General features: G+C 40.2%; 1 protein-coding gene across 3 annotated transcripts in view; it reads left to right on the top strand.

The window, feature by feature from the left end:
* The first annotated feature begins 5311 nt into the window (after positions 1-5311).
* RAD51 (RAD51 recombinase) overlaps positions 5312-20598 on the top strand; it is a 35525-nt gene continuing 20238 nt past the window's right edge. Inside the window, exons 1-3 of one of the 3 annotated variants that reach the window (XM_045450015.1) lie at positions 5312-5380; positions 11821-11923; positions 13405-13542. In XM_045450015.1, the coding sequence (XP_045305971.1) occupies positions 11837-11923; positions 13405-13542 (225 nt within the window). In that variant the 5' untranslated portion in view covers positions 5312-5380; positions 11821-11836. Of the gene's footprint in view, positions 5838-11820; positions 11924-13404; positions 13543-20598 lie in introns of all 3 variants that reach the window. The other 2 variants (XM_045450014.1, XM_045450013.1) reach the window with 2 other exon arrangements.

Raw genomic sequence — 20598 nt, 5'->3', positions numbered from 1 at the left:
TAATTTGCATTTTCATAGTATGTGTGAGGTTGAGTTTCTTTATATATACTTTAAAGCAATTTTTATCTCCTTTTCTGTGTATTAGGTATTGATAAACTTTGCCCATTTTTTTGAGTTATTTCTCTTTCTCATTGATTTGCAAGACATCTTTAAGCATAAGAGAAAAGAAACTCTTGGTGATAGTGGTGTGCTAAATTTCCCCCTAGTTTGTGGTTTTATTTGACTTTATTTATGATGGGTTTTGCCATTTAGAATTTTAAAGGTATGTAGTCACATGTATTAATATTTTGTTTTATAGCTTTTGAGTTTGTGTATACTTAGATTTTCACCACTATAAGATCTTTGGTTTCTCTTAGACTTTTATGACTTAATACTTTATATCTTTGAGCCAACTGGAAATTTATCCCGACAAAAAGTATGAGATAAGGATACAAATTAATTTTTTTCCAGATGTCTATGGGGTTATTCCGGCACCATTTAATAAACAGATTGTTTCCCCCACTGATTTGGAATGCCTTTTTTATCATATACTAGATTTCTCTATGTATTCCTATCTGAGTGTGGTAGGCAGAATAATAGCCACCACGACCACCACCCCTCCCACAACCAAGATGTCCACATCCTAAAACAGGAATGTTGCCTTAAATGGCCGTAGGGACTTTGCAGAGGTTTTGAAGGATCTTGACATGGGGAGACTATTCTGGATCAGCTGGGTAGGCCCAATGTCATCACAAGGATTTTCTGTAAGAGGAAAGCAGAATGTCAAGAGTCAAAGAAGGAGATGCGATCATGGAAGTAGAGATCAGAATGATTGGTGACTTTAGTGCACACACTGTCTGACAGTACTGCTGGTAAGGTGACTCAAAATGCAGATGCCCCATGTGGTCCCTGGGTGGCTCAGTCAGTTAAGCCTCTGACTTTGGCTCAGGTCATGATCTTATGGCTTGTGAGTTCAAACCCTGCATTGGACCCTGTGCTGAGAGCTTAGTGGCTGGAGCTGCTTTGGATGCTGTGCCTCCCTCTTTCTCTATACCTCCCCTGCTAACGCTCTGTCTCTCAAAATTAAATGTTGAAAAAAAAAGAATGCAGAGGCCTCTAGAACCTGGAGAAGGTAAGGTTTTGTCCTAGGACCTCCAGAAGAGACACAATTCTGCCAAGACCTCAATTGTAGCCTGGTGAAACCCATTTAGGAATTCTGACCTCCATAACTGTAAGATAATACGTTTTCATTATTTTAAGCCACTAAATTTGTGGTAATTTGTTACAGCAGCAATAGGAAACTAAGGCACTGATAAAACTATTCTATTCCATTGACCCATCTTATTGTACAAGTACTTTGTAATTATTGTAGTTTTATAGTATGTTTTAATATCTGGTCAATTCAGGATTTATTATTTCAGGGTTTTCCTGGCTCTTAATGGTTTTTAATTTTATCATATAAACATATGAACTAGCTTGTTCCGTTCCCCAAAAAATCTTGCTGTCATTTTTACTGAGATCATGTTATATTAAAGATCAACTAATGGAAAAGCAGCATCTTTAAGATATTGAGTCTTCCAATAGTATGCTTTTCTGTTTTGCATCCTTCTTTGATATCTTAAAGTTTCCTTTATATAGGATTTTCACTTTTCTTGTTAAACTGATTCCAAGGCATTTTATATTTTTGTTACAATTTTTAAATTACCATCATAAAGTCAAAATAAATTCAAACCGAAAGTTCAAATAATATACAAAAGAATACAGAGGAAGGCAAAGTCATCCAAAATCTTAGTATTGGGCATCCTTCCATATACTAGGTACTCTTGGCCATAAAGAAGAGCAATGGCTATTGGTAAGGCAACCAAAGGTGACTGTCATGAATCTCATTGGGATTTCTATTGGGAATTTGTTGATGTTGGACAATTTTCAACTTTATAATTTCGAGACCTCTCCTCTGAGAAGATCGTTTTAGAGATTTCTCCATATAAGTCCTGAAAATTTCTAAAAGTTTATTCGTAGACATTTATGGGTTTTGTTGCTACTGTGAATGGGATCTTTTTCTTCTATTATATTGTCTAATTAGTTATTAAGACTTATTAAAGGGCTGATCTTTTTACATTTTGTCATTGGTTACACTAATGTACTTTCTTTTGTTTTTTAATATTTAAAAATTTATTTATTCATTTTGAGCAGGGGCGGGGAGGGGGGGAGAGGGGAGAGAGAATCCCAAGAAGGCTCCACACGGTGAGCACAGAGCCCAAAGGGAGCTCAAACTCACAAGCTGTGAGATCCTGACATGAGCCGAAATCAAGAGTCAATTAACCGACTAAGCCACCCAGGCGCCCCTATTATCTTTAATTATTACACCCACTGACACTTCCTGAACAGTAGTAAATAATTGTAGCAATACACAATTTTGTTCTTGATTGATTTATTGATCGATTTTTTTTTTTTTTTTTTTTTTGAGACCTAGAGATAGAGAGCACACCAGCAGGGGAGGGGCAGATGGAGAGGAAGAGAAGAAATCCCAAGCAGGTTCTACACCCTGCATGGAGCATAATGAGGGGCTCAATCTCACTATGGTGAGATCATGATATGAGCCAAAATCAAGAGTTGGACACTTAACCAACTGAGCCATCCAGGTGCCCCACATTGATATTTAAGTAATCTTTACACCCAAAGTGGGGCTTGAACTCACAAGATCAAGAGTCACATCCTCCTCCTCCTGAGCCAGCAAAGGTGTCCCTGTTCTTGATTTTAATCAAAGTATTTCTAACAATTTACCAGTAAGCAGACTATGGTAGCTTGCTTGGGATATCCATGTTTTTTTCCTGATCTTGCTAAGAAAACATTTAATTCCTTTTCATTCATTTTTTTAAATGTTTTATTTTTGAGAGAGAGTGGAAGTGGGGGAGGGCAGAAACAGAGGAAGACACAGAATCCAAAGCATGTTTCAGGCTCTGAGCTGTCAGCACAGAACCTGACACAGGGCTGGAACCCAAATCCACGAACTGTGAGATCATGACCTGAGCTGAAGTCAGTCGCTTAACTGACTGAGTCACCCCAGTGCCCCTCTAATTCCTTTTTACCTTTTCCTCCTCTTAATCAGGAATTTATGTTGAATTTTATTGAATGCTTTTTCAAAATGATGAAATTAACAAAATAAGTTTTCTCCTTGACCTATTAATATGGTCAATTATAATAGATTTCCTAATATTGGATCATCCTTGTACTACTCAATTGGATCACTTGGACATGACAGTGGATTTCCCTTTCTATGCTCCAGGCTGCCTATGCCATGAGGTTATTTTCCTTGAGACAAAAGATTATGTTTCTGATGATTAAATTTTGGTTTTACTAGAGGTTACTTCCTTGAGATTTCAGATAGGTCATTCAGATTGTAATTTAGGATATATCCAAAATTTTTCTTTTCTTTAATTTTTTTTAAAGTTTATTCATTATTGAGAGACAGAGGGAGACAGAGCATGAGCATGGGAAGGACAGAGACAGGGGGAGACAGAATCTGAAGCAGGCTCCAGGCTCTGAACTGTCAGTACAGAGAACGACGTGGGGCTTGAACTCATGAACTGTGAGATCATGACCTGGGCCGAAGTTGGACACTTAACCGACCAAGACACCCAGGAACCCCTATATCCAAAACTTTTTTTTTTTTAATGTTTATTTATTTCTGAGACAGAGAGAGACAGAGCATGAGTGGGGGAGGGGCAGAGAGAGAGGAAGAATCAGAAGCAGGCTCCAGGCTCTGAGCTGTCAGCACAGACCCCAACGCAGGACTCGAACTAACAAACCGTGAGATCATGACCTGAGCCAAAGTTGGTTACTCAACCGACTGAGACACCCAGGCGCCCCTACCCAAAACTTTTCAATCACACATTTATAAATATTCACATGGATTGCTTAAACCGTTAGCAATAAATCTAGCTTTCTTATTTCTAAGTGTGTAGTGGGTTGTCTTGGAAGAAAGAAACAGAAAACTACTCAAACTGGTTTAAGCAGAAGAAATGGAAGGGACATTTATTGGAACGTAGAAGTATCTCATAGTGCTTCTGGGACCCTGAGAAGTTGGAAATATCTGGAAAGCGGTCAGATTTCAGAATTGTTTCTGTCTTACTTTCTCAGTCTCTCAATTTCTTAATCTTTCTACAGATGGGGTTTCTCTGGTTTGACATCCACACAGCCGCAGGAATTGGATTTTAATGAAAGGTCAAATTCACGTATTATTTCATTCAGCCAAGAGGGGCTGTGGGTTTGCAGATGTTCTAAGGAAGATGTGTGAAGAATGAGAGGTAAAGGTGGGTATCTCTGGTATGGAAGGCACTTCACTACTATCTCCAGGTACTATCTGTAATCACATAGTTAGGTTGATTCTATCTCCAGAATGCTTCTTGAGTCTGTCATTGCTCCAACTCAAGCAAGACTTCATCACTTGTCTGAAACATTGCAAGAGCTAACAGTTTTTGCTGTCCTTACTTCCCTAAAATCTCTCCTTCACTGCCACAATGATGAGAGGATTAAATAAAAACTTTATGAACTTTAAAGCACTCCACAAATATAAACTAGTAATGGGGGGGAAAACAGATATAAATAAAGTAGTAGTGGGGGGGGGGGGCCAGGAAGAAAAACAACAACATAGGACTCGTCTGCTCAAAAACTTTAAATGACTTCCTCATCAACTAAAGAATAAAGACCAAAAAGTTCCAGATATGTTCTTAAGTTCCCTCATAACCCGAACTAAACGTTAACTTTCCAGTATCAGCGACTCCACGATACTTTTCTTCCCTCACCAGACAATACTATTCCTTGACCATGTCGTTAATTTCCAGGCCCAAATTGATATCCTTGCTTCTGTCTTTCATCTCCTCTTCTTGGTCCAGGAAACTCCATTCACTCTTTAAAACCAGAATAACAGGTCAATCTTTCCAGTAAACCATGATAAAGTTTATCTTCTCAAAATAAGTGCCTCCTTCCTCTGGAGTCTCGCAAATCTCCAGTAAAATACCAAGGCTTGACTAACATTTCAGCCATTTTTCTTCCTTCGCTAGCTTAGTTTTCCACTTCCACCTGTCCACTCGAGCATCCTCAGCCGCACCACCTCCAGGGGCCTGGAAAACGCCAAGCTCCGGGAATTTGAGTCAGAAGTTCAGAGCAATCTCAAGTGCCTAACGCTCAGGTTTAGATACTTCACAAGCAAATCAAGAATAGCTCTCTGCGGCCAGGCTTCTCCCTAGAGGGGCTGAGGCACTAAAACAGGCGTGTGCCGGCGGTGCATACTGGGAGATGGAGTCTCCGGACAACCCCACTACCTCCTGGGAGTTGTAGTCCTCGGTCTGGTAAAAGAAAAGAAGGGGGCGACTCCCAAACTTTGAGTTAGTTTTCAGAGGTATATGGAAGAGGGAAGTTCATAACATCATGCAAGGTTAAGTTCTCTAGGCTCATCTCTAGGATCGGGAGCAGCGTCCGAAGGGGCTGGAAGGCAGAGCCGAGGAGGGCGGGGAGACGTTACGTTGACGCTGGCGTGACCCAGCCCGAGAATTTGGCGGGATCTCCGAAAGTTGCAGTGCTCCGCGCGCACCTTGGCCTGAAACCGAGGTCTGAGGAGAGCGGAGACGCACCCGGAGGGACGCAGTTGGGAGCTGAGTTTCGCCTGGGTTGTGTGCAGAAGGCCGGAGCAAGGGAGTAGAGAAGTGGGCAGGAAGCGAAGGGGTCTGGAGTCCGTCCCGGCCGGGCGCGGACCGAGCCAGCGGACAGAAGTCGGGGCGCGCAGCCAGTGGGAGCGAGGAGCGCTGCGTACCAGGGTGAGGGTGTTAGGCGCGGACTCGGTTCCTTTTTGCCTCAGGGTAAGTCCCGACGGTAGCCGGCCCCGGGCCTGGCGGGCTCGTGGGGCCAAGTGAGAAAGCGGAGTTGGCGGGGTGGAGCAGGGGCATGCCCGGGCCCAACCCACCGTCAGAGCTTGTTGTGGCGAAAATGGTGGCGGACCCCAGGCTCCAGAGCTGGGAGCGGGGGACCTTTTAGAGGCCTTCGTTTCTAACACCCATTTTATGGGGGGGGGGGGGGCAAGAAAGCCGAGATCCAGAGAGGTGTAGTGATTAAATGTCACAGCTGTTTCTGTCCGGGCCAGCGGTTCCGGATCTCTGGTCAGTCCTCTTTCCATGATACCGTATTTTACTTACAAAGTACCAGCCTCCAGTTTCCAAAAAGGTGTTTTCATTACCTAATGGAAGGCCGTTCACGTGATGCCTAGGGAATGGTCTGTAGTGAGGTTTTTCACCTTGTAAAGTGAAGTGTAACGTGCTTATCGAAGAATGCACAAATCCGAAGTGTACACAGCTCTGTGAATTATTTCAAAAAGCATATACGTGTGTAGTCACCACTCAGGTCAATAGCTAGAATGTTGTCAGCACCCCCAAAGCCTTTCCTGTTACCCCTCTAGTATGTCTCCTTTTCTCTTCAAAGGTAACCACTATATTGACTTTTAATACCATTAACTAAATTTGCCTGTTTGAATTTTTTATGAGTAATGCTGTTTATATTTTTGTGTGTCTGGTTTTCCTCAACATTCTATCGGTTTATATATATGTTTGCATAAGGCAATAGTTCTTTCCTGTTGCTGTATTGAATTCCTTATTCATTCTGCCCATGGTGTACATTTGGGTTGTTTCCAGTTTGTGGCTTTTTATTTTCTTTTCTTTGTCTTTTTATAATTAAAAAAATTAATATTTATTTTACACACACACACACACACACAGAGAGAGAGAGAGAGAGAGAGAGAGAGAGAGAGAGAGAGAGAATCTGAAGCAGGCTCCAGGCTCCTGCTGACAACAGAAAGCCGTAGTAGGGGCTCCAACTCAGGAGCTTTGAGATCATGACCTGAGCGGAAGTCGGATGCCTAACCGATTGAGCCACCCAGGTGCTCCAGTTTTGGGCTGTTTCAATGAGAAAGGCTGCTGAGAACATTTCCTGTGTACATTTTGGTGCATGCATGTATGCTTTTCAGTTGATTAGTACAGAGTATTGAAATTCCTGGTTCATAGCATTTTCTATATTCAGCTTTCACATTTAATGTTAGTTTTCTAAACTTGCACCAATTTACATGCAAACCACTAGTGTAGGAGTGTTTAGTTGTTTCACATACTTGCCAACTCTTGATATTTTCAGTCTATTTAATCTTACCTATTCTCGTGTCATATACTAATATCTCATGGTTTGGATTTTAATTTTCCTGATTATTAATAAGATTAAGCATTAGTTCCTATGTTTATTGGCCATTTGGGTATCTTCTTTCGTGAAGTGCTTGTTCAGATATCTTGTCTTTTTCTATTGGGTTGTCTGTCTTGCTGATTTGAAGTTCTTTATGTATTCTAACGATCAGTTCTTGGTTGTATAGGTGGTAAATATCTTGTCCCCTAAGAATAGTTTGACTTTACAGTTTCTTTTTCTTTTCTTTTTTAGTTTATTTTATTTGAGAGAGAGCACATGCGTATATGCATGTGAGCGAGGGAGGGGGAGAGAGAAAGAGAGAGAATCCTAAACAGGTTCCGTGCTTAATCTCATGGAAGCATGAGATCATGACCTGAGCTGAGATCAAGAGTCCAAAGCTTAACTGACTGAACCACACAGGCATCCCTGACTTTTTTTTTTTTTTTTGGCGTTTATTTATATTGAGACAGAGAGAGTAGGAATGGGGCAGAGAGAGGATTCCAAGAGAATCCCGACACGGGCTTGATCCCCCAAACTGTGAGATTGTGACTTGAGCTGAAATCAAGAGTCTGAAACTTAACTGACTCAGCTACCAGGGGCCCACGACTTTTCATTTTCTTTCTTTCTTTCTTTCTTTCTTTCTTTCTTTCTTTCTTTCTTTCTTTCTTTCTTCCTTTCTTCCTTTCTTTCTTTCTTTCTTTCTTTTGACTTTTCATTTTCTTAATAGTATCTTTTGATAGAGTCTTAAGATTAAATGTCCAGTTTTTCAGCCTTTTCTTTTTTGGCTATTGCTTTATATATCCGGTTTAAGAAATCTTTATCCTGGGGCACCTGGGTGGCTCAGTCAGTTGAGCAACGGACTTAGGATCAGGTCATGATCTCACAGTTTGTGAGTTCAAGCCCCACATCCAGCTCGCTGCTGTCAGCACAAAGCCCACTTCAGATCCTCTGTCCCCCTCCCTTTACCCCTCCCTCACTTTTGCTCTTTCAAAAATAAAAATAAATTTTAAGAAATCCTTATCCCAAAGTCATGAATATATCTGCCTATATTCCAAAAGCTTTGTTTTACCTCTTACATGAAGACCTATAATCAAATTGGAAATTGAGTATGTGTTTTTCTTATTCTGTAAGGCTCTCCCATTAACCCAGCACTGTTTATTGAAAAGTCCATCCTGGGGCACTTGTGTGGCTCAGTCAGTTAAACATTGGACTCTTGTAGCACCTGGGTGGCTCAGTCAGTTAAGCATCCCACTCTTTTTTTGTTGGTTGGTTTTTAATTTTTTTTAATGTTTGTTTATTTTTGAGAGAGAGAGAGAGTGCAAACAGGGGAGGTGCAGAGAGGGAGGGAGACACAGAATCTGAGCTGTCAGCACAGAGCCTGATGTGGGGTTTGAACCAATGAACCATGAGATCATGACCTGAGCCGAAGTCGGATGCTTAACCAACTGAGCCACCCAAGTGCCCCATAAGCATCCCACTCTCGATTTCAGCTCAGGTCCTGATCTCACAGTTGTAAGTCCCACTTTGAGCTCCATGTTGGGCATGTGGCCTGCTTGGGTTTCTCTCTGTCCCTCCCTCTCTTCCCCTCCCCTACTTGTGAGCTCTCTTTCAAAATAAATGAATAAACCTAAAAAAAGGAAAAGACCATCCTTTATTACTCTGCAGTTTCATCTTTTTCATAAATTATGAATGTTTGCATTCAGGTGATTCTGATATTTAGCATTATCATAGACACACATTATGCTGAACCTGCCATCTAAGAGATCTGCACCTGAAATAATCAAGAACAAATGGTCATCTCCGCTGGGGCACCTGGGTGGCTCAGTGGGTTAAGCTTCTGACTTTAGCCCAGGTCATGATCTCATGGTTTGTGTGCTATCAGCACAGAGCCAGGAGCCTGCTTCAAGTTCTGTGTCTCCTCTCTCTGCCCCTCCCCTGCTTGCTCTCTCTCTCTCTCTCTCTCCCCCCCTCCCTCTCCCTCTCTCTCTCTCTCTCTCTCTCTCTGTCTCTCCCTCTCAAAAATAAACATTAAAAAGAATAAATGGTCATCTCAAAAGAAGACATACATATGGCAAACACACATGAAAATGTGCTCAAATGACTAATCAGGGAAATGCAAATCAAAACCACAATGATACAGCATGTCAGAATGGCTGAAATTAAAAACATAAGAGGAACTCATCTGACTCTTGATTTTGGCTTAGGGTATGATCTCACTGTTGGTGGGATTGAGCCCCATTTCTAGCTCTGCACTGACAGTGCAGAGGCTGCTTAGTATTCTCTCTTTCTCTGCCCCCCTCTGCTTGCACTTGCTCTGTCTCTCCCTCTCAAAATAAACTTAAAAAGGAAGAAAAGAAATAGGGGAGCCTGGCAGGCTCAGTCAGGGGAGCATGTAACTTTTGTTCTCACAGTTGTTAATTCGAGCCCCACGTTAGGTGTAGAGATTGCTTAAAAATAAAATCTTAAAAAATAATAGTAACAAGTGTTGGTGAGGATGTGGAGAAAAAGGAACCCTCCTGCCCAGTTGGTAGGAATGTAAATTAGTGCAGATACTGTGGAAAACAGTATAGAGGTTCCTCAAAAATTGAAAATAGAAATACCATATGATTCAGTAATTCCACTACTGGGTATTTACCCAAAGAAAACAAAACAAAAAAAACCCTACTAACTTGAAAAAATATATGCACCCCAATGTTTATTGCAACATTATTTGCAATAGCCAAGATATGGAAGCAACCCACGTGTCCATCCATACATGAATGGATAAAGTGGATGTAGTATGTAGTATGTATATGTGTGTGTGCATGTGTGTGTGTATACACACACACACACACACACAGTGGAATATTACTCAGACTTTAAGATGAACTTCCCATTTGCAGCAATATGGGGGGACCTAAAGGGTACTATGCTGAATGAAATAAGTCCTACAGAGAAAGACAAGTATGCTATGATTTCATATATATGTGGGATCTAAAAAACAAAAGTAAACAAAAAGCAGAAACAGACCCATAAATACAGAGAACAAATTGATGGCTCCCAGAAGGGAGGAGCAGGGATAGGCAAAATGGATGAAGGTGAATGGGAGGTGCAGGCTTCCAGTTATGGAATAAATCACAGGAATAAAAGGTACAGCGTAGGGAATATAGTCAGTGGTATTATAATAGTGTTGTATGGTGTCAGATGGTAGCTATACCTGTGGTGAGCTTAGCATAGTATAGAGTTGTCAGATCACTACGTTGTATACTTGAAACTAATGTGACACTGTATGTTAACTATATTTCAATTTTATTTTATTTTTTTTTTAATTTTTTTTTTTAACGTTTATTTATTTTTGAGATAGAGAGAGACAGAGCATGAAAGGGGGAGAGTCAGAGAGAGGGAGACACAGAATCTGAAACAGGCTCCAGGCTCTGAGCTGTCAGCACAGAGCCCGATGCGGGGCTTGAACTCACTGACCGCGAGATCATGACCTGAGCCGAAGTCGGCCGCTTAACCGACTGAGCCACCCTGGTGCCCCTATATTTCAATTTTAAAAAAAGGAAAAAGAGGGGCACCCGGGTGGCTCAGTCGGTTAAGCGTCCAACTTCAGCTCAGGTTATGATCTCCCACTCCGTGAGTTTGGGCCCCATGTCGGGCTCTGCTGGCAGCTCAGAGCCTGGAGCCTGCTTTAGATTCTGTGTCTCCCTCTCTTTCTGCCCCTCCCCTGTTCATGCTCTGTCTCTCTCTGTCTCAAAAATAAATAAAAACAATAAGTAAATAAATAAATAAATAAATAAATAAATAAAGGAAAAAGAACAAATTGTCATCTTTTGTCCATTCTTGAAGAATGGAGATTTCATATGTGTTATCCTTTGAGTTAAATTAATCCTGATTTAAATTGTCCAGATTGTTTTGGTGTGATTTAAGTTCATTTATTCTTGTGAACATTAAGACTTTTCACTCTTACTAACACCTCTGAAGGATCATGAAAAATTTTTGTTCTTAGTTCTTTTCAACCTGAGCAATCTTAACTCTTTTATCATAATAACCTGACTAGGTATAGGCCTATTGCTCATATGGAAGATTTCAGACTGAGCAGGGTATTTGAATGTTATTTATTCACTTAAGCATTCACTGAAGTCTGGAATGATTAAAATGGTGATATTTAAATTTCAAATTTCATATATTCCTATTAGAAGCAGAATATGTGACTACAAGTTATCCTTGGCTAAGATGGGAAGTATGTCTCTCATTTCAGCCCACTGTCTTATCACTGGCTTATGGATAGTCATTCTGTACCTTCGTTTCACTCCTGTCCCACCACCCCCAATCCCTACTTGCTGGAAGGGAACAATGGAATAAGATTCGGCCCCTACCTTCCTACCTGTGAAGCAGGGGAGCTGGGGATATAGTTGGTCTAGTTAAGCTGTGCATCATTATGAAGCAGACTAGTTCTGGCTCCTCCTAAACTCTTTTGATACAACTAGCTAGGTGGAAGGGAAAGGGTGATGAAATATATGTTCGTTTTCCTGCCGTGGGTAGGTCAGTGATTAGACCAAAAGCCTAACAAATAATTCTTCAGAGATTTATTGCAAAACTAAGTTTACAGTTCTGTACTCTCTGGCCGTCTGTATTTTTCAGTATTGAATGCTGAGTGATGGCTATGCAAATGCAGCTTGAAGCAAATGCAGATACTTCAGTGGAAGAAGAGAGCTTTGGCCCACAACCTGTATCTCGATTAGAGGTATGTGCTTTGTTGCTAATTTTGAGATTATAATGCAGGATTAGTGTCTTCTACCTGTTGGGAGAAATCACAGGTTTTACATAAACCATTGGTTTATTGCCTAAGGCCAAGACCTAAATTGGAGTTTTTAGAAATACTGTCAAGGATCCTGTGGAAAGCTTAACATGGTTGCTAAGCATGTCTGGCCAGATCTTTTTTGTTAAGAATTCTTCTACTTTATCATTTTTCTTTCTCAGAGTTGGGTTGTCAAAACCTAAGGAGTCTATGGGTCCCATGATGGAGTCTCTGTGATGTTTATACTACATATGAAATTGCTATCCAGGGAATTACAGTGGCCTGGGCCAGCTCTGCAGGGAAAAGAGAGGACCATTGTCTCTCCATTGACCTGTATCTGCTGAAGTTACTAGCAAGACAGCTGTCATGATCAGAGAGAAGCACTTGTGGTTATTAAGGTATAAGAGCCAAGCTCCAATTCAGGATTGCACAAGAGCATCAATTACCAGAGCTGCGGCCTTATAGTATTTCTTCCCATTGTGCAGAGGCCCCGGTGTGAGTGCAGCTGACATAGGCTGAAAGAAGTAGGAGGGAAAGCAGAGAAAGCCTTCATTCTTCTCTTTACACATATTCCTGTCATCCCCAGCTAAGCTTCAAGACTCCAAAAGTTAATTTAAATAGGTTTGTGTTAAACATTACAGGGTTCAGAGTCAACTTTTGTTACCATCAGCATCCTTATACCCACACATGGGTTTTGCTTATTGCTTAAATATTAGTAGAGCTTGTTTCTATGGATAGATAATATTCTCTCCCCTCTCTCAAACCTTCCCTGACCTGCAAATACATGCATATTCTGCCATTAACCGATATTGTCTCAGAAGTCATGGTTTTGGTGACTAATAAAACCAAAGCTAACTTTGTAATAAAGGGAGGAAGAGGTGTCTTTGGGTGGTTTGTTTTGAGAAGTGGTATAGGAGTCCCCAACCAAAAGTAATCCCCCCCCCCCTTTTTAATGAATAGAATTTATTGTCAAATTGGCTTACATACTGTTTTTCCCATTTTTAAGGTCAGTTGTTAGATCAGAGCTTTCCTGTCAATCATTTTTTATGTGTGCTTGATGTAGAAAACATTGGGAAACACTGATTTTAAGGTGACCTTTTAGGACCCAGGGTCTTAGGGTTCATTTAGAGTCCCAGTCATAAAAGTTTGAGAGTTGCAGGCTTATTCCCAGTGCCTGGGAGTTACTGGTTTGGTCCCGTTTCATGATGGATACATAGGATACATAGGATAGTGCTAGTTTAAAAATTTCTTTTCAGAATGAAAAGGTTGATAATTTGTTATTAAATACCTGATATGTAGAGCATACTTTTCACAGCTTTTGCATATAATATCACAGTTCTTCAAAATAGCTCTGAAATGGGTAGGGCCAATATCCATATTAGATGAGAGAACTGAAGCTTAAATTTATCCATGGTTTTCACTTGCAGCAATGTGGCATAAATGCCAATGATGTGAAGAAATTGGAAGAAGCTGGATTCCATACTGTGGAGGCTGTTGCCTATGCACCAAAAAAGGAACTAATAAATATTAAGGGGATTAGTGAAGCCAAAGCTGATAAAATTCTGGTGAGTACTGCTTATATGAGGCCTTAGTGGGAATAGTACAAAAGGATATACAGTGAAAGGTGGCAGTGTTCCTCCTTTCATCCCTCATTGTGTCATCCTGGCCCCCTTTTCAGAGGTGACTGCATTAGTTAACTATATATATGCCTCCTTGCATAAATTGGGATTTTCTGTCAAGGAAATCACAATTTCATGGTATGATATAAGTACTGCCAAATTGATAAGTTTGCGTTCCCACCAGCAGTCAGTGGTATGTACCTTATCTTTCTAGAAATTATGATCTCATGCCTTAGAAATATATTCATTAGTTTGTAACCACAAAAAGAGTTTCAAAAAATATTCATTGACATGTTCATGATATAAGAAAGCAGGCTAATAAAATGTCTAAGTGTATATATACATGGTTGATTTGTGTATTTAAAAATGTGTGTATTTATGTATAACACATGCACAGAATAACTACACTAAAATATGTTATTTCTGGATGGTAAGAATGTGAGCAATTTTTATTTTTGCCTCAATTTTCTGAAGTTTCTGCATTTTCCATAATACGCTTGTTTTACTTCCAGATAAAAAACTTTATTTCTGGGGCGCCTGGGTGGCGCAGTCGGTTAAGCGTCTGACTTCAGCCAGGTCACGATCTCGCGGTCCGTGAGTTCGAGCCCCGCATCGGGCTCTGGGCTGATGGCTCAGAGCCTGGAGCCTGTGTGTCTCCCTCTCTCTCTGCCCCTCCCCCGTTCATGCTCTGTCTCTCTCTGTCCCAAAAATAAATAAACGTTGAAAAAAAAAAAAAAAACTTTATTTCTCAAATATTAAAGCCATGTTAATTAGGCTCTAAGCGTGTATAATCTGTTAGTTGACTAATCACAGGCAAGATTCTTTTTTTTTTTTTTTTCTTAAGTTTGTTTTGAGGGAGACAGAGACCGCATGAATGGGGGAGGGGCATCAAGAGAGGGAGATCGAGAATCCCAAGCAGGCTCTGGGCTGCCAGCACAGAACACAGACAAGATTCTTCTATAATGACAAGAGAGTGTGATTTCAAATCATGCTTTTAGTTTTGTTTTCTTTTGTTTTTTAACCTTAATGACATAAAGGTGATTTTACTGGCTTAACAGAAGTGAGGTAGTAACCTAATAATCCCTTATATAGCACTTTAACTTTGAAATCCCATCCCTTTCATATATATTCTCATCTGGCCTTCATAACAACACTGAAAAAGATAGGGCAAGTATTATCTCTGTTTTACAGATGAGGAAACTTAGGCACAGTGGTTCAATTATTTACCCAAGGTCATGCAGGCAATAGCAGACCTAAGACTGGAATCCAGTTATTTTCATCCTATCCTATTCTGATCTTTTCTCATCTCTGTTCAGTGTCTTATAGCTACTATTAATTTTTCTTCATAATTCTCCATGATTACATTTTATTTTATGCATTTATCCTTTGGTATTTATATACATAGTTTGATTAGCTTTACCGTTGAATTTTTTGTTTTGTTTTTTAATGTTTATTCATTTTTGAGAGAGACAGAACATGAGCAGATGAGGGGCAGAGTGAAACAAGGACAGAAGGTTCAAAGCAGGTTCTGCATTGATAGCACAGAGCTGGATGTGGGGCTCAAACTCATGAACTCTTAGATCATGACCTGAGCTGAAGTCAGACACTTAACTGATTGAGCCACCCAGGCACCCCCTACCCTTGAAGTTTTTATAGCATAAAGTAAATATCTATAAAATTGTATTTTCATATTTATTTTGATTACTATTATAGTTTCACAGAAATTTTTCACTGAAAAGATCTTCAAAGGCTAAAGAATCTTCAAGAAAAACCGCATCTTTTGTTATGGGGTAGCTTCAGTGTATGTACTGCTATGTAACTTAGTCAAATGGACAATATCTGAGATTTGTGAGTACTTATCTCATACATTAATATGTACACAACCTGGGGCGCCTGGGTGGCGCAGTCGGTTAAGCGTCCGACTTCAGCCAGGTCACGATCTCACGGTCAGTGAGTTCGAGCCCCGCGTCGGGCTCTGGGCTGATGTCTCAGAGCCTGGAGCCTGTTTCCGATTCTGTGTCTCTCTCTCTGCCCCTCCCCCGTTCATGCTCTGTCTCTCTCTGTCCCAAAAATAAATAAACGTTGAAAAAAAAAAAATTAAAAAAAAAATATGTACACAACCTGATGAATTCTGTTTTACTGGGTATTATACTAAGAGCTTTGAATTTTTTTTTTTTTAACGTTTATTTATTTTTGAGACAGAGAGAGAACATGAACGGAGGAGGGTCAGAGAAAGAAGGAGACACAGAATTTGAAACAGGCTCTAGGCTCTGAGCAGTCAGCACAGAGCCTGACGCGGGGCTCGAACTCACAGACCGTGAGATCATGACCTGAGCCGAAGTTGGACGCTTAACCGACTGAGCCACCCAGGTGCCCCGAGCTTTGAATTTTTAAGCACTGGGAGGAGTGTTAACTTCATTTCTTTAGACCATTCTGTAATAGTAATTCAGCCTGGGCTCAAAAATTATAATCCTTGGGGTGTCTGGGTGGCTCAGTCATTTGCGTTTCCGACTCTTGTTTTCAGCTTAGGTCACAATCTCATGGTTCCTAGGATCAAGCCCCCGCATTGGGCTCTGCACCGGTATCTCAGAGCCTGCTTGGGATTCATTCATCCATCCATCCATCCATCCATCCATCCATCCATTCATCCTCTCTCTCTCTCTCTTTCTCTCCCTCTCTCCCGCTCCTGTGTGCACGTGTACTTTTTCAAAGTAAACGTTAAAAAAATTTGTAATTCTTAATTTAAATCTCTAGAGGAATGATATTGCTATCTATGGAAGTATAAAGTTGTCATTTATTGTATTACTTAAATATGTTTGTTGAATTGGTAACTTAATTGGAAATAAGAGTTCTGAGCCCCTAATACCTTAAAGAGTGTTTATCATACTAAGCCAGTAGGTGTCTCTAAAGTCTATTTGTTGTTTTTTTTCTGGGCATTAATATTTGTGACAGAAAAAATCCTGACAGAATCTTTGATTATGCCTGTCTGACCTTAGTTTTAGAAATCAAATTAATGTTTTGCTTTTGTGAAAACACAAATATAGACCTGTAATAAAGTGAAATAAGATATGCAGAATGATATAGAGATGAGTCTATTTTTCCATCCTTTCTGATTTCAGACATTTTATATTGTGAGCTTCTAGTGGGTAAAGATTAGTTGTGTTATTTGCTTTTAAAGGTTAAAGAAGGGGCGCCTGGGTGGCTTAGTCAGTTAAGCGGCCGACTTCGGCTCAGGTCATGATCTCGCGGTCCGTGAGTTCGAGCCCTGCGTCGGGCTCTGTGCTGACGGCTCAGAACCTGGAGCCTGTTTTGGATTTTGTGTCTCCCTCTCTCTGAACCTCCCCCGTTCATGCTCTGTCTCTCTCTATCTCAAAAATAAATAAACATTAAAAATATATATATATATAAAGGTTAAAGAAGATTTCTTCAGTCACTGTAACTCTTCCCCCCCATTTCTATTCCCCCAAAGTCTTTGAAATTCAGATTTTCACCAAGAATACCTACTATCATAGTGGAGAAAGGAAAATAAAATCCATTTTCAGTATATCTGTCGAAATGGTTGAGAGGGAAAGATTTTGTGAGTGAAAAAATTGATTCAGAAGGTGCAAAATTCTTAGGTGGTCTTTTCCACATTTCAGAGTTTATTTGTAATTGGGTTTTGTTGAACTATGTTCTCTTGGTGTACTATGAACAGTGACAGATTCAGCACAGATATTTTTTGTTACATGTTTTTAAAAATTTTTTTAATGTTTATTTTTGAGAGAGTGTGAGCGGGGGAGGGGGCAGAGAGAGAATGGGAGGCATAGAATCCTTAGCAGGCTACAGGCTCTGAGCTTTTAGCACAGAGCCTGATGTGGGGCTCAAACTCGTGAACCACAATATCATGACCTGAGCTGAAGTCGGATGCTCAACTGACTGAGCCACCCAGGCGCTCCTATATATTTTTATTTGCTATTCTATGTCTCGTGTTCAAGAGTTTGGTAGTTCTTGGCTGTAGATTTAAGGGGGTACCTGGGTGGCTCAGTTGGTTAAGTGTCCAACTCTTGATATCAGTTCAGGTCATGATCTCATGGTTCTTGGGATCAAGCCTCAAGTCAGACTGTGAGCTGACAGCGTGGAACCTGCTTGGGGTTCTCTGTCTGCCTCTCCCCTGTTCGTGCACGTGTGCTCTTGCGCTCTCACACTCTCTCAAAATAAATAAGCTGCTGAAACATTGCAAAAAAAAAAAAAAAAAAGCCTATAGATTTAAGATTTCACCTAGCACATACGAAAGTAAACTTATTATGTAAGTGTGAGAGTAAAAGTTAAGTTCTCCAGATTAGGCATTTGCATGGTTTTTACTTAACATTTCACTATTTACCATTCCGTTCCTGTAGCAGCTCATTGACTAGAGAATGTAGGAGTTAAAATGACAAACAGGGAAAGCATCTCCTGTGTTTTTTCCTTAGTATTTTGTTCTTAAAATTTTTAAGCTTACTGTAATGCTGAAATAATTTATAATGAAAACTCATATACCCACCACCTAGACTCTACCATTAACATTTTAATATATTTGACTTATCACCTGTCTGTTCATTGATCTATCCAGCAATCTGTCCATTTAATAGAAGTTACAGAAAGATCATAGAAAAAAGGAAAGAAGTTATCACAGACATAATTTAAGAAAATTTCCGGGGCACCTGGGTGGCTCAGTTGGTTAATTGCCCAACTTTAGCTCAGGTCATGATTTCATGGCTCGCAAGTTCAAGCCCCGTGTCGGGCTCTGTGCTGACAGCTCAGAGCCTGGAGCCTGCTTCAAATTCTGTGTCTCCCTCTCTTTCTACCCCTCCCTTCCCCTGCTCATACTCTGTCTCTCTCAAAAATAAACAAACATTAAAAAAATTTCCAGAGCTAAAGGGAAGCAGAAGTCTCATATAGTATGACCTCATGGAGTGTCAAGGACCCACACCTAGACATGTGAGTGTGAAATTTCAATATACCAATCATGAAGAGAAGATTCTGAAAGATTTCAGAGGGGAAAAAAAGCAACTCTAAAGGAACAGAAAATCAGAAAGATCACATTTCTTTTCAGAAATCTAGCAGGTAGAAGCTAGTAGAGCAGTGTCTTCAAAGTTCTAAGGGCACATAATTTTAACCTAGAATTCTGTTTGTAGCAGTTTTATTAATTATTCAGGCAGAATAAAACATTTTCAGCAATACAAGAATTCACTTTTTTTTTTTTAAGTTTATCTATTTTGAGAGAGAGAGAGAGAGCATGCATGCAAACAGGAGAGGGGCAGAGAGAGAGAGGGAGCAAGAGAGAATCCCAAGCAGGCTCTGCACTGTCAGTGCAAAGTGGGATATAGGGCTTGGACCCACCAACCGTGAGTGAGATCATGACCTGAGCCGAAATCAAGAGTTAGATGCTTAACCAACTGAGCTAGCCAGGCACCCCAGGAATACAAGAATTCAGAACATTTTTCTCGTATCCACTTTCTTAAGAAGGTACTTGATGATATTCTTTTAACAAAATGAAGGTGGAAAACCAAAGATCTAGGTTAGACTCCAACCTAAGAACTCAGTGAAGGAGTGTCTTTAGACAGTAGTTAGTCTAGAGAGCAAAGACCCCAGTTTGGAAAAGAAAAGGAACTTCAGGCAGAAGGGTTTCAGTAGAACACATGGTAAGATTGAGAGCTCAGAAAATTTGAGAAATGATAAAATCAGAAAATACTAGAGAAAGACATGATTCAGATATAAAAGCAAGGTAAATGGAGCATGATTTTGAAACTGCTGGCGTATAAAACAATTCATTTGAATTTGACAGCAGAAGTCTTTGAGGGACATTGAGCTATTGACACTGGAACTTTAGTATTTCTAGTCCACCGTTTGATTCTGCAGTGAATAAAATTCACAAAGCTGTAATACAGACATTGTAATGAGTTTTCAAGTGAAATAGTATTAGACTTTTTCTTTGTGGAAAGTTTTTAAATTACAAGTTTAATGTCAGTACTTGCTATAAATGTATTCAGATATTTCTTTTTTTTGTAGTTAGACTCACACAGTTTATTTTATTGAATTTAGATTCAAGTTCAACTAATCACTTGTACCTTGACTTGGATTATTTTTCTAGTTGAGTGAGTTTTAATATTTAATAGTTTTTTAAATAGGAATTAGCCTATTTCATTAGTCACGTAATTTGTTGGCATAGAGTTATGATTTTGTAAGCTTGATAGTAATGTTGTCTCTTTCATTCCTGATTTGTGATGAGTCTTTTTATTTCTTTCTTTTTTATTTATTTATTTTTTTAATGTTTATTTTTTTATTTTATTTATTTTTTTTTTTAAAGTTTATTTATTTTTGGGACAGAGAGAGACAGAGCATGAACGGGGGAGGGTCAGAGAGAGAGGGAGACACAGAATCGGAAACAGGCTCCAGGCTCTGAGCCATCAGCCCAGAGCCCGACGCGGGGCTCGAACTCACGGACCGCGAGATTGTGACCTGGCTGAAGTCGGACGCTTAACCGACTGCGCCACCCAGGCGCCCCTAATGTTTATTTTTGAGAGAAAGAGCACAAGCAGGGAAGGGGCAGAGACACACACACACACACACACACACACACACACACACACACACACACACACACAAACACAATCTGAATCAGGCTCCAGCACAGAGACTGATTCAGGGCTCAAATCCATGAACCGTTGTCTCTTTCATTCCTGATTTGTGATGAGTCTTTTTATTTCTTTTTTATTTATTTTTTTAATGTTTATTTTTGAGAGAGAAAGAACACAAGCAGGGAAGGGGCAGACACACACACACACACACACAAACACAATCTGAATCAGGCTCCAGCACAGACTGACTCAGGGCTTGAACCCATGCACTGTGAGATCATGACCTGAGCTGAAGTCAGATTCTCAACCAACCGAGCCACCCCTAGTCTTTTTATTTTTTTCTTGATCTTACTAAAGGTTTATCAGTTTTGCTGATCTTCTCAAAGAACCAAATCCTGGTTTCATT

Source organism: Leopardus geoffroyi, chromosome B3 (assembly GCF_018350155.1).
Source record: "Leopardus geoffroyi isolate Oge1 chromosome B3, O.geoffroyi_Oge1_pat1.0, whole genome shotgun sequence".
In the NCBI taxonomy this organism is placed as follows: domain Eukaryota; kingdom Metazoa; phylum Chordata; class Mammalia; order Carnivora; family Felidae; genus Leopardus; species Leopardus geoffroyi.
This window is presented reverse-complemented; position numbering and strand designations above follow the sequence as displayed.